The 12,385-nt window shown below is 39.9% G+C and overlaps 1 protein-coding gene across 1 annotated transcript; it reads left to right on the top strand.

The window, feature by feature from the left end:
- Nucleotides 1-607: 607 nt before the first annotated feature.
- Nucleotides 608-9,197, top strand: LOC117497015. Its single transcript, XM_034148900.1, has 14 exons — nt 608-734; nt 2,288-2,493; nt 2,622-2,759; nt 3,236-3,374; nt 3,467-4,610; nt 4,994-5,135; nt 5,228-5,371; nt 5,464-5,511; nt 5,638-5,696; nt 5,912-6,102; nt 6,357-6,757; nt 7,177-7,276; nt 7,506-7,701; nt 8,806-9,197. Exons 1-14 carry the CDS (start codon nt 618-620, stop codon nt 8,940-8,942), a joined length of 3,162 nt encoding a protein of 1,053 aa, XP_034004791.1. The 5' UTR covers nt 608-617; the 3' UTR covers nt 8,943-9,197.
- Nucleotides 9,198-12,385: the final 3,188 nt, after the last annotated feature.

Raw genomic sequence — 12,385 nt, 5'->3', positions numbered from 1 at the left:
ACTAGAAAAAAGGCATTTTTATTATTTGTGTAGTTCTAGTTAATTAAGTCTTGCAGTGATGACATTTTTGTAGTGGACTCTGAAGGCAGCATCTACCTGGATCCCTCCACACAAAGCCAATGGGATTTTGGATTATTGCAGAAAATATGGGGAAAAAAATGGAAGTGTAATATTATTTTTAATAACATTTAATTCATGGATTGTTTTTGCATTTGCACATTGACCAATCCTGCAAATGGTAAAAGGGTTATTTTGACTGCATACCAACTTATTTTGACATTTTCCCTGCATTCAGTACATTTAATGCAACAATGTCAGTTTAAAGCACTCTTATACAACAATAGTTTTGCTCATGGTTTCAATTCCTTTACATTCACAAATACAACAATAGGTCCACATGCTGCCAGCAAACATTATTTTTCATGAAAAGTTTTGTTGTAGTTGTGGGCGTTTTCATTAAGGCATTGTCAAATGTTGTGGAACCAGTTTTGCAGCCGGCTTCTTCCTAAAGATCGATTTCATAACTTGGCAGGAGGGGCCATGGCCAGGTGTGTATATATTGATGCTGCAGGTGGATGTGAGCAGCAGATGTGAGACAGAGGTGGATTTGGGAAAAGATGGCCACCGCTCTGCTGCTCCTGCTTCAGCTGGTCTCACTGGCGTCTGCATCACATCACTACGGGGGAACCGTGTCCTTCAGCTACAAAGGAAGAAACCCTGATGGATCATTTAGGGTGAGAGAAACTACTTTTAAACCCATGCATCAGTTAACAATTAACTAATGTATTCATACTATTGCCGTTGTTATTTTATTTGGGTTTGATTACTCTGATTGTGCTTGTAGAATATGACTATTTTGTCTAATATATTTAGCCTTATTTTTTCCTGCAACTATGTTTTCAAAATGTTCACCTTGATTTTCATCTTTTGAAGGTCGTTGAGTTCATCAAAAAGATGCGTAATCGATTTGAGTAATAATAATAAAGACATATTTACACTAATTGATGTTATTTATGAAATACATGAAACCTTTTTGGAGGAAGATTAGGGCCACATGTGATTTATTTTTATTTTCGATCTGACTAAAAGTGCTTTTTTTCAAATGCTAAAGTCATAATTCTGAGGAAAGAAATCTACATCTGGAGAAAAAAATCTGAATTCAGAGAAAAAAGTCAGGAAACTGAGAAAAAAATTCAGAAGTCTGAGAAAAATTCTAAAAAGTCTGAATTCTGTGAATGGGCCGATTGTTCAAGCCCTTATTACGACCAAATATGTTGTTTGTTCAAGCGCTTAATACGTCCTATAATTACATTTGAAAGTTTTCGCCGTCGAGTGCTCCCGTTGAATCCTAATGTTACAGATGGTCGTTTATTCACAAATAACCCTCTCTGTAAAATCCTAAATTGTAGGATAGTTTGGCCATTAAAACGCTTTTTGATTAGATTTCTAGCGAGAAGTGTATCTTGTACTTTTAGAATCCACGTCCAGACGATATGTAGGATCTATAGTTTGATAGATATTCACGGGTAAAGTCACGGGTTGAAAACAGTATTTCCGGTCTCGACGTTTTCATAATAAAACCAATGATCAAATGATTTAACAGTGATATCTGCAGTACTTATCAACTAAAAAACATCAGTTTATCCTTGTTAATTATACAACATTTATTGGTTTAAATTGTGTACAATGCTTTTGTGTTTTTCCCATAGGTTTATTTGTTTATTTGTGAATAAACGTCCCTCCGGAGCGTTTGCAATGAACGGACCGGGAGCATGTTGTTTCTTACACGACCACTAGAGCACCTCTAGTGATCGTGTAAGAAACAACAAACACTTGAAAACGTGTCTCTGGGTCGTAATAAGGGCATGAACAATCGGCCTATATGGTCGTTTTTTGTAGGAGGACAGGCTGCTTAATTTTATTGCATCTTTCAACTGTAGTTTAGTCGGTGCTGGTTATCCTCTTTACCTTTTTCTGATGTGTATTTTATACTTTCACTGTTATGATTAGGGATTTCATTGCCTTTTACAATTCTCAAGAACCAATAAGTGACTTACATGTAAGCATATTGCAACATTATTGGTTTTACTTTTTGTTTAACGTATGCTTTATTTGACAAAGGCAGAAAGACTTTCAGAAAGTACAGAGATAAAAAAAAGATACATGCCTTTCTTAAAATTGGCAGTATTGTATAATTATATTACTGATTTTTACAAAATAGACAAAATGTAAATTAAAAAAGTTAACTTCAGTAAAGCATCTAACTATATATATGTTTTTTTCAAAGGTGGACTTTCGAAACAGGGCGACCTATGATGGGTGTCAGTATTCCCATTCCTGGAGCTGTTACAACAACAACTGTGGCTTTGTCACTAATCAACAGAGAGGCACAATTGACAGGAGCACCAATGCACCGCAATTTAACAGACAATGGTGTGAAACAGAAACAGTTCAACAAAGAAAAGTCCCAACTGACAAACCGTTTCAGATGAGGTGAGCTGTTTCTTGACTCAAATCATGCTAATGTTATATTTGTGGAGTCTCCAGAATTGCATTGCAAACATAACAAGAGGCAGCTGTAAGATGCAGTATTTCAAGAGTTTTGTTTCCACACCTATCAGGGCAAGTAGCTGTTGTTGGACCAAAACACGAAACAGAGTTTCAGGTTGGAGACTTCTAACTCAAGTAGATTTGGGAACAAGATCTGACACTGGCAAACCAAACAGATCCCCAGACATTGCCATTCTACCTTTCCTACGGTAAGTTCCCTGAAGTAAGCATGAAAGGTTTTGTCTAACCTTTTATTATGTTGTTGAATAACCTTTTTAGTTCCCCCCAATGGCAGTAAAAGAAGACACTGTGGACGTTAGCCTTGAAAGTCCATAAATACCAGAATCAATGGGATTGTATTCCAACAGTATGTCTAAAGAAATCACTAATGACAATGGAACCATTCAGAAAATCCGTACTTTGACTACATATGTGCTTGTAGCTCATGTAATATGACTTTTCCCCCCATCTTTCCATGAAGAAAGAACAAAAAAAATGCAACCAAACCAATAAAATACACTTTTTAGTTGTTCTTATAATTTATTACAGTCAATAAATTCACTGTCTTTATATTACTTCTTGTATTTGTCTATCTACTCACATGTGCAGCCATAACTCTGATGATTTGTGTATGGGATTATGGGCAGAACAGTGTTTCTCACTCTTCTTAATGTGTCCTTTCAAGAGTTCCCCAGAACTGCCCACGGACCTACAAGCTGATGTCCTTCGACCCTGATGGCGACACAGTTCGCTGCAGATATGGAAATATCAGAAATATAGAGTGCAGCGGATGTAACCAACCTTCAGGCTTTGTCTTGGATCAGGTTTGTAAAAGAACAAATAAATGTCCTCATGCATTTTCCAATACCTGACTGAGCCTTTGCCTCACTAAATGTCTGAATGTTTACATTGTTAGGGTTCCTGCTCCTTATATTACCGCAATGCCAACACCGACCCAAGTGTTTTTGGATTTGAGTTGGTGGTGGAGGACTTCCCGCAAAGGCCCATCTCTCTGTCCTACACCGATGGAACCCAATCCTACAAGGCTCCACTGATTCCCATGAGGCATAAACGAGCCCAACAATGGTGGGGGCTTCATCATGCCACTCCAGCACCAAACACGACTGAAGTGCCAACGCCAACCCCATGGTGGTGGCATCATAATCAAACTCCAGCACCAACCACGACTGAAGTGCCAACCCCATGGTGGTGGAATCATAATCCAACTCCAGCACCAACCACGACTGAAGTGCCAACCCCATGGTGGTGGAATTATAATCCAACTCCAGCACCAACCACGACTGAAGTGCCAAACACAACCCCCTGGTGGTGGCTTCATCGTGCAACTTCAGCAACAACCACGACTGAAGTGCCAACCCCAACCCCATGGTGGTGGCATCATAATCCAACTCCAGCACCAACCACGACTGAAGTGCCAAACACAACCCCATGGTGGTGGCATCATAATTCAACTCCAGCACCAACCACGACTGAAGTGCCAACCCCATGGTGGTGGAATTATAATCCAACTCCAGCACCAACCACGACTGAAGTGCCAAACACAACCCCCTGGTGGTGGCTTCATCGTGCAACTTCAGCAACAACCACGACTGAAGTGCCAACCCCAACCCCATGGTGGTGGCATCATAATCCAACTCCAGCACCAACCACGACTGAAGTGCCAACCCCAACCCCATGGTGGTGGCTTCATCGTGCAACTTCAGCAACAACCACGACTGAAGTGCCAACCCCAACCCCATGGTGGTGGCATCATAATCCAACTCCAGCACCAACCACGACTGAAGTGCCAAACACAACCCCATGGTGGTGGCTTCATCGTGCAACGTCAGCAACAACCACGACTGAAGCGCCAACCCCAACCCCATGGTGGTGGCATCATCATACTACTACCACACCAACCCCACGTCTGACATCAGCCTCACTCCCACCCACCACAACCAAACCGCGGCTGCATACATCTCCAACCACAAAAGACAACCGGCCCATGCATGGCACCACGCCTCCTCTCAGTAAACTGCCTTTGCAATTCTCCTTTCTTGGTGAGTCAGGTTTTACTTGTCCTAAATGATTAAATCCATACTCACAGCAAAGCTGTTGCTGCACTGGCTTCAATGGGTGTAGAATGTTATGTACTTCTTGCAACTCAAGTGACAACTTAATGTGCAACGTCCTGTACTAAGAAGAAGGTACATGTTCTAAACCTGTATAAAGACTGTTTAGTTCTTCTGAAAACCCTAACCCTAACCCTATTCCGCCCAAAATATCAGGAAAGAAATAAAAAAATCATATAACCTAAAGCTGCAGGTATTTCGCCTTTGACAGCTAATTAATATAATCTGCTGTGACAGCTTTGATATTTGAGCCACAGACAATTAGAAAGTGGTTTTAAAAACTGATCAAGAACAATTTTTTTTAACTGCAGTGGACCCACCTGCTCCCTCATGTGTTGATGGACTCTACTTGCCAACGTTTGTGCACCCAACACCTGAAAATGGACAACACATCAATGCAGAGGTCAACAAAGAAGTGGAGATCAGAGTTCGAGCACAAGCTTCACATGCAACGTAAGTGAGAATCAAGGTGATGAGTATTGCGAGTGAGATAACTTCAGCGATAAGGAGGAAATATCTGGTTTCTTTCTTTTGTTTTCACACAGACTACATGATATCATCATCAGTGGGCCACTGAATATCAGAAAGCACAGAAGCACACGTGGAGACTTTGTCATTAGGTGGACGCCTGGCCCTGATGATGTGGGGGATCATTACCCAATCTGCTTTGCTGTTGAATCAGTAATTGAGTGAGTGAACCTTAAATTCATTTTCTATTTGATACATTTAGTGTGCATGTGTGTGTGTGTAATATTGATTTCACTTTTCACACATTTTACAGTCCCGCCACCTATCAAAAGGACCATGTCCACGTCCCACAATCTCCACAGTAAGTAACAGTTTTCTTTTTTAATCAAAATAACAAATTAGGATTTAAAATAATAGAGTCAGAAGCAAATGCCTCCCTAAAAAAAGATAAAATGATTCTAGATAAATCTTCACTGATGCTTTTCAGGTCCGGAATCTATCAGTCCGAGATGAGGTGCGTTCTGGTGAACATCGGTAAAAGGCTAAGTAAGAACGATTTTTGTTTAACGTCAACATTTTAAAGTAGAACTACAACTTTTATTATATTTTAACCAAAATGCTAAATTCCATTAGTGGCTTCATCGACTTTTGCAAAGCTGATGTGTTTGTGTAGAATCTTAAACAAAACTACTGCCACCTGTAGACTAGAACCATTAGTGTAATGTGTATTTATTTTGTAACCTATTTATCTCTTGCTCTAGTTGAATCCCATGTGACCTGCCATGAGTCCTCAATGACGGTAGAGGTTATCAGATCTTCTCTCCCTGGACTTCATGAGGATCATTTACGCCTCAATGACCCCAGCAACACGGCCTGCAACCTGCAGAGGAATTCCAACATCACGCACATCATTGCGGTCGTACCCCTCAACGCCTGCGGCACTCAGATCGAGGTAACAATCGGGCATCTGTTTCATCACCCGCCGGGTTTTTCTCTAAACTATTGTTGCTTTTTATTAGGAGTTTGATGATTGAACAATTAGAGGGGAAACGCCATGAGGGCCATAGGGTTTTTTCGGGACATGGTCTTAAGAAATAAACGAAAGTAAAATGACACGTTTGACATTAAAGCATGTAAACAGGTTATAGTAGAAACCCCAAATACATGTATGAACTTGAACACAATATGTCCCCTTTAACTCTGCAGGAAGATGAGGAAAACTTGGTTTTCAAAAATGAAATCACCACGGTGGACAGCGTACACGACCTGATCACCAGGAACCATCTGCTGGAGGTCCAGTTCTACTGCCAGTACCCCAAACGTGGGAACGTGTCGCAGGGCTTCACAGCACACAGGAGGAATGTGGTGGTGTGGGATAAAGGCTTCGGAAAGTTCACCTATGAGTTTGAGTTCTACCCAGACAGCCAATATAGACAAATGATTGATCCAGCGCTGTACCCTCTGGAGTACGATGTGAAGAACAGGATCTACATGCAGATAGAGGCCAAATCTACCGTCAACAACACCCAGCTGTTTGTGGAGTCCTGCAGCGCGGCGCCGTATGACACCCCCAACTACTGGCCAACATACTCCATCATCGAGAATGGGTAGGCATGAGCACGCCATCTAGTGGCATATCTTTACCAATGCATACATTTACCATTGCATTGGTTTTCTTTCATAAGAGAGGTGTGTAACTAAACTGCCCGTAGGTGTGAATGAGATGTTTGTAGGCAGTGGATTTATATGGGAATTAATCAGGCAAACACATCCATCTGCAGTCCTTTTATTAATTCAAAATAATAAAAACGATGCATGGTATGCATTGTTTTTGGTCTACTTTGCTTTCATAGTATGTTTCGAAAAAGGTTAAAAAAGGTATCTAAAAATACACTTAAAGGATGAAATGTGGCTATTTGTGTCTGAAGATTTCCTTTTAATACATCAGACACCACATGTATTACTGTTTGTGAGGCATGGAGAGAGACGCATTATTTCTTACATCTTTTTTTTGTTTTGCTGTTAGGTGTACTGTTGATCAGACGGTTCAAGTGCATTCGAAGGCCAACCCCAGAGAGTTCAGGTTCAGCATGGAGGCCTTCCAGTTCATCGGCTTGCACGACCAGGTGAAGAATGAAATATGAGGTTATACTCTGGTGGAGGAACCTCTCTGATCTTTTACTTAATAAAAATAAACAATGCCACAGTTTAGGAATACTCTGTTGCAGGTAAAGTTCTGGCATTCAAAATGTTATTTAAGTCAAAGTATTGTGGTGTTTCTGACAACAACTCTGCTATTCTGAGAGAAGTCTGTATATCTGCTGATGTAATGACAGTGTGTTGTGTTTCGTTCAGGTGTACATCAGCTGTTCAGTGCTGATGTGTGAGGCAGGGAGCAGCGGCACCAGGTGCTCACAGGGGTGCATCAACTCCCCCCTTACTGGGCATCATAATCACCGCAAGAGAGAGGCCATCACTCAGAGCGCCAGACACTTCATTTCCCAGGGTCCTCTGCGTTTGAAGAGATCAGCGGAGAGCACCGGGAGCCCAGGTACGTTTTCCATCAGAACACCTGCCTACTTTGAGGCTACGGTTGAAAAGTGAAAATCAGGTCCTATGTCTTTTCCTAACCACTTTTCCTTCAGGAAATATGTGAAAGAGGATTCATCAGGACTTAGGAAAAGAGATTCCACTGACACTGGCAGACTCTTATGTTACCATACAGCTGACTACTCAGAGCGCATCTTTGGCTCTGTGTATTTTTATCATGTTTTTCGGACTTTATAAACGTACAGTACAACTTGTTTGGATTACACTTCTACATCTACTCCAACTACTACACATGGCCTACACATCTACTCCTAAATTAGAATTGCATTTAAAGAACTGGGGTTTCCTGGTGAAGTGGAGATATAAAGCTGAGTATCATCAGCGAAAAACTGATATTTTACATTATCATGGTTAATTATGTTGCCAAAAGGAAGCATGTAATGTAAATTGTAATGTAAATAGGTGGTGATGTGAATATGTTGTGCAGTATGTACATATATAATGGCTTATCAGCTTAAATACATGTGATAAAACACATGTGTACAGGTATGCAGTTAGTATAATTAATTGTATATACTTTAACATGTACAGGTATATAAAGGGTAGTAAAATAAATGTATTTACTAGCATGTGTTCATCTATATATAGGCTAGTAATATGATTATGTGAGTAACCAATACAAGTAAAGTTGCAACTGCTTCAACTTTCTTAAAACACTGGGGATTTAACAGAGGCAATGAACGTAGCCATTGAAATGTAATACTGTTGTAACTTGTTTGGCCTACACATCTATTCATATGAAAATTACCATTCGAACATGTTTATTTAAACATGCATAGATTAAAAAACACAACTGGGTAAACATTGTTAAACTTAATTAAATCATTTTACAGTAGTTAGCATAGTTCTCCTTTTGGTTTAACATATTGTTGAATGTTACATAAAAGCACTTTGGCAATATATGACATAAAAACATATGATATATAATATTGTAAAATACCTAATAAGCACAGTAACTGACATGATCTGAGTTTTTCTTCACGATTGGTTGTTTCTGTGGACAGCCGAATGTTGACATTTAAATTATGCTTCTGTTTTCCTCCAGGGACCCCCATGAATCTGAACCTGGTGTTCATCGTTGGATGTCTTCTTGCAGCCGTTGGCATGATCAGTGCAGTGGCCCTGTACAAAGTCAAAGCATCAAAGATCAAATACCAACCGTTGGCCTCTTTTGAAAACTAAAAAAAGCGGCTAGTTGAGAATATCCATTTATTGTTCCTGAGGTATGGGTTAGAAGTGGTTTTAATTGTGGTATTAACCACTGTTTACTGTTTAATCCCATATGGCTTTACAAGTGATTGTTCTTTCATGTACTGCATTATGATTTAAAACTTGATTGAAATGTGTGCCGCCCAATCATAATAATGCTAAATGTCATTATTACATTTTCAGCCTTAACGTCAAGTCATTTATGCTTAAGGTCTCAATAAAAACATATTCTCTTAAATCTTCTTTTTGCTTTTGTCCAATTTACTATCTTTTTCTTCTGCACATAAACAAACACATCTTGGATAATCTGGTTTTAAGTTAGTCAAAAATAAATGTTTCTTTACTGAACCTCATTATGTTTTAGAAGTCGTGCAGCAACCGATCAAATGTTAAAGGAGAGGTGTCATGGCCATTTCCACTGATCATAATTCCATTGTTGAGGTATACTAAAATAGATTTATATTGTGCAATTTTCCAAACTCACATTGGTTTCTCATACAGCATCTCTGTAAACTACTTGTATTCACTGAATTTCACTCTCTGCCTTTAACGGCTCGTTGTAGCTCCAATAGCTCCAGCCCCCACCCTCCCTGTGAGCACAGTGTGCTCTGATTGGTCGGGACGTTGTGAATCGTGCTGAGCTCCGTGGAGGTGTTGTTTCCTTGTTTAGGATACATAGCGAAACACAGCCAAATTCATCCTGAGCACACACAAACTCACAGTCGAAGTAAAAACAATAAGTGTGGCTTGATATTGAGTAAGAAAAAGGTTGATAAACGCTGTGAGAATGGGTCTGCAGAGAGCTTGACATCATGCCGTACCCGGAAGAATCAAATGGACAATGACGTATCTCCAATGAGGCGTTTTGGGGAGGTATTTTCTGTGTTAGAGTTTTACTCGCTACAGGGTGTACTTTAAGGGTTTTGACTCTGCACACCGTTTACATGCATAAAAACCTTCAAAACACACAAGGGGACGGGTAATAACCGGAAAAGCATGACACCTCTCCTTTAACACCTGCAGTAATCATTAAGTAATGAATGTGGTGGAAACTTCTGAAGCAATGGAGATGAAACTCGGAGTTAAGAACCATAAAGCAGCCTCACCAGATTGATTGTGTGACTTGGCTATGGCTGTAAAGATGGGTTTGAAAAAACAGCTTAAAACAGTCAAAATATTTGGTCAATTTGACTGGTTGAGGAAGATTATTACCGAGGGTTTGGGACTCAAACAAAATAAGGTAATGTTTGGTATGATAACGTTAAACAGCAGCTTGACTGTATAAGTAATCACAACAGTGATCAAATGAATGACTTAATAGACGCTTTTATCCAAAAGCAACTTACATACATTTAATACTGTGGGCCATCCCCACTGTGGCAATTTGGTGTGAAGTGTCTTGCCCAAGGACACAGGTGAATGTTTACTGCAGCGTGATTTGAACCAGTGTCCAAATGTTTCACCCATTACTATAAGGAAGATGAGAAGAGAAGTTTGAATCACTTGATTTGGTTTTCTAGTAACTTGATAAATATGGCCGGTTTGCAATGTCAAACAACACCAGACCTGAGTCCTGGTGGAAAATAAGTGGCTATTGTTCCTCCTGTCAAGTTATCACCTTCATCTATTGAATCAGACCAGTTGCATAACTGGTTCCACAACATTTCACTGTAAATGCTTGAAAACACCCACAACGATAACAAAGCATAACATTTGAGCATAACATTTGATGATAAAGAACATTTGCTGGCAGCGTGTTGACATATTGTTGTCATTGCGAATGCTAAGGAATCGAAACCGTAGGCACATCTATTATTGTGTAAGAGCACTTTAGAATGACCCCGGTGGCCTCAGGCCGGGACTCTTGTCTGGCGTGTCAATTTTGGAGCAGATCAGACAATGTTTAGCCAATGTTTAAATCATCTAAAATGAGCCGTTTCTCATTTTTCTGATTTCCTCCTCCTCGCCTCCTCGCCTCCTCGACTCCTCGACTCCTCGACTCCTCGACTCCTCGGTCCTCCGGTAGTGACCCGGAAATCGATGTCAGCGCGCCATCTTGAAGGACATCTAATTTCTCTAAATGCACAGAGCCCGAGGGGGGGTCGCAAGGTTTTTTTTTTTTAAATGACAATTTATTTTAAAATATTATTATTATTTGTATTATTATTATTATTATTATTATTATTATTATTATTATTATTATTATTATTATTATTATTATTATTATTATTATTATTATTATCATTATTATTATTATTAATAACGTGTGCATAGACATTTTTCAGGGGCGGACTGGTCATCAGTAGAATTTCCCCGCAGCGAGGTTACCCCCCGGTTGACAATTCACTAGCACCCCCCTTCCGTTGGGGGTCGCCAGTCTCTGGCACTGTTATTTTGGGGGTCGCGGGTTGAAATGTTTGGGAACCCCTGCTCTATATGACCCCCATGTGACCTGACCATGGATTGTCATGAGCAAATGACAGCACCAGAGAACGATAAGCGGTGGGCATTAAGAAAGAGTTTAGTCTCCTTGCGGGGCCGTGATGAACTCCTCCCTGTTGGGTGGCAGTTTCCGATGCTCGGAAAGTTGTGAAATTTACACGGACGTCAGGTCTGGTGCAGAAAAGAAAAAATGCATTGGAATTGCTCAAAAGTTGAAAGCTGGCTGTCTAGCGCCCCCTATGAAAATCAAATATTCGAACAATTCTGAAGCGTGCAACCTAAGTCCGATTGACCTGAAATTAGGCACACATATCCGGCTGGAGCTGCTCTACAAAAAAGCCTCAAGAGCCCCTAAGCTCCGCCTACTTATATGTTGTGCTAATTAGCATAATGCTAAAAACAGTTAAATATGTATCTAAATCTCTATGTTTTGTCTATTAACACACCACATTTGTCATGCATCATCAGCGGGGGGTCAAATATGTATCCATAAGAAATGTGCAAGGTCAGTACAAAAACATGGCCGCCATTAATCAAAACGTCTTTGCAAAAAGGCATGGCATAGAAAGAAATACTCATAACTTATCAACGATTTATCCAATTATCACACATTTTGGTGGATATGTTCAGTTTGTCTTGGAAGATAGGCATACCAAAGCATTTTCATCCTGGTCCATAGGGGGCTGGATTTGTTTTATTAAAACAGCTCAGTAGTAGTGTTAATTTCGTCAGCTATTTTTTAATTTAGTTTTAGTCTTAGTCCTGTGTTCAATTTGCTTTTTAGTTTTAGTCATATTTAGTCACCTTCATCCTGTTTTCATGTCATATGATTTTCCCCCCCATCTTTCCATGAAGAAAGAACAAAAAAAATGCAACCAAACCAATAAAATACACTTTTTAGTTGTTCTTATCATTTATTACAGTCAATAAATTCACTGTCTTTATATTACTTCTTGTATTTGTCTATCTACTCA

The sequence above is a fragment of the Trematomus bernacchii genome, unplaced genomic scaffold (genome assembly GCF_902827165.1).
Source record: "Trematomus bernacchii unplaced genomic scaffold, fTreBer1.1, whole genome shotgun sequence".
Lineage (NCBI taxonomy): Eukaryota > Metazoa > Chordata > Actinopteri > Perciformes > Nototheniidae > Trematomus > Trematomus bernacchii.
The sequence above is the reverse complement of the archived record's forward strand: the minus strand, read 5'-3'. Positions and strand labels throughout refer to the sequence as shown.

Excerpts from the sequence above, each read along its gene's own strand:
- LOC117497015 (XM_034148900.1), top strand. The coding sequence starts at position 618 with ATGGCCACCGCTCTGCTGCTCCTGCTTCAGCTGGTCTCACTGGCGTCT. Across the intron at positions 735-2,287 it reads ACCCTGATGGATCATTTAGG|GTGGACTTTCGAAACAGGGC; the intron begins GTGAGAGAAACT and ends TTTTTTTCAAAG. Across the intron at positions 5,512-5,637 it reads CACGTCCCACAATCTCCACA|GTCCGGAATCTATCAGTCCG; the intron begins GTAAGTAACAGT and ends GATGCTTTTCAG.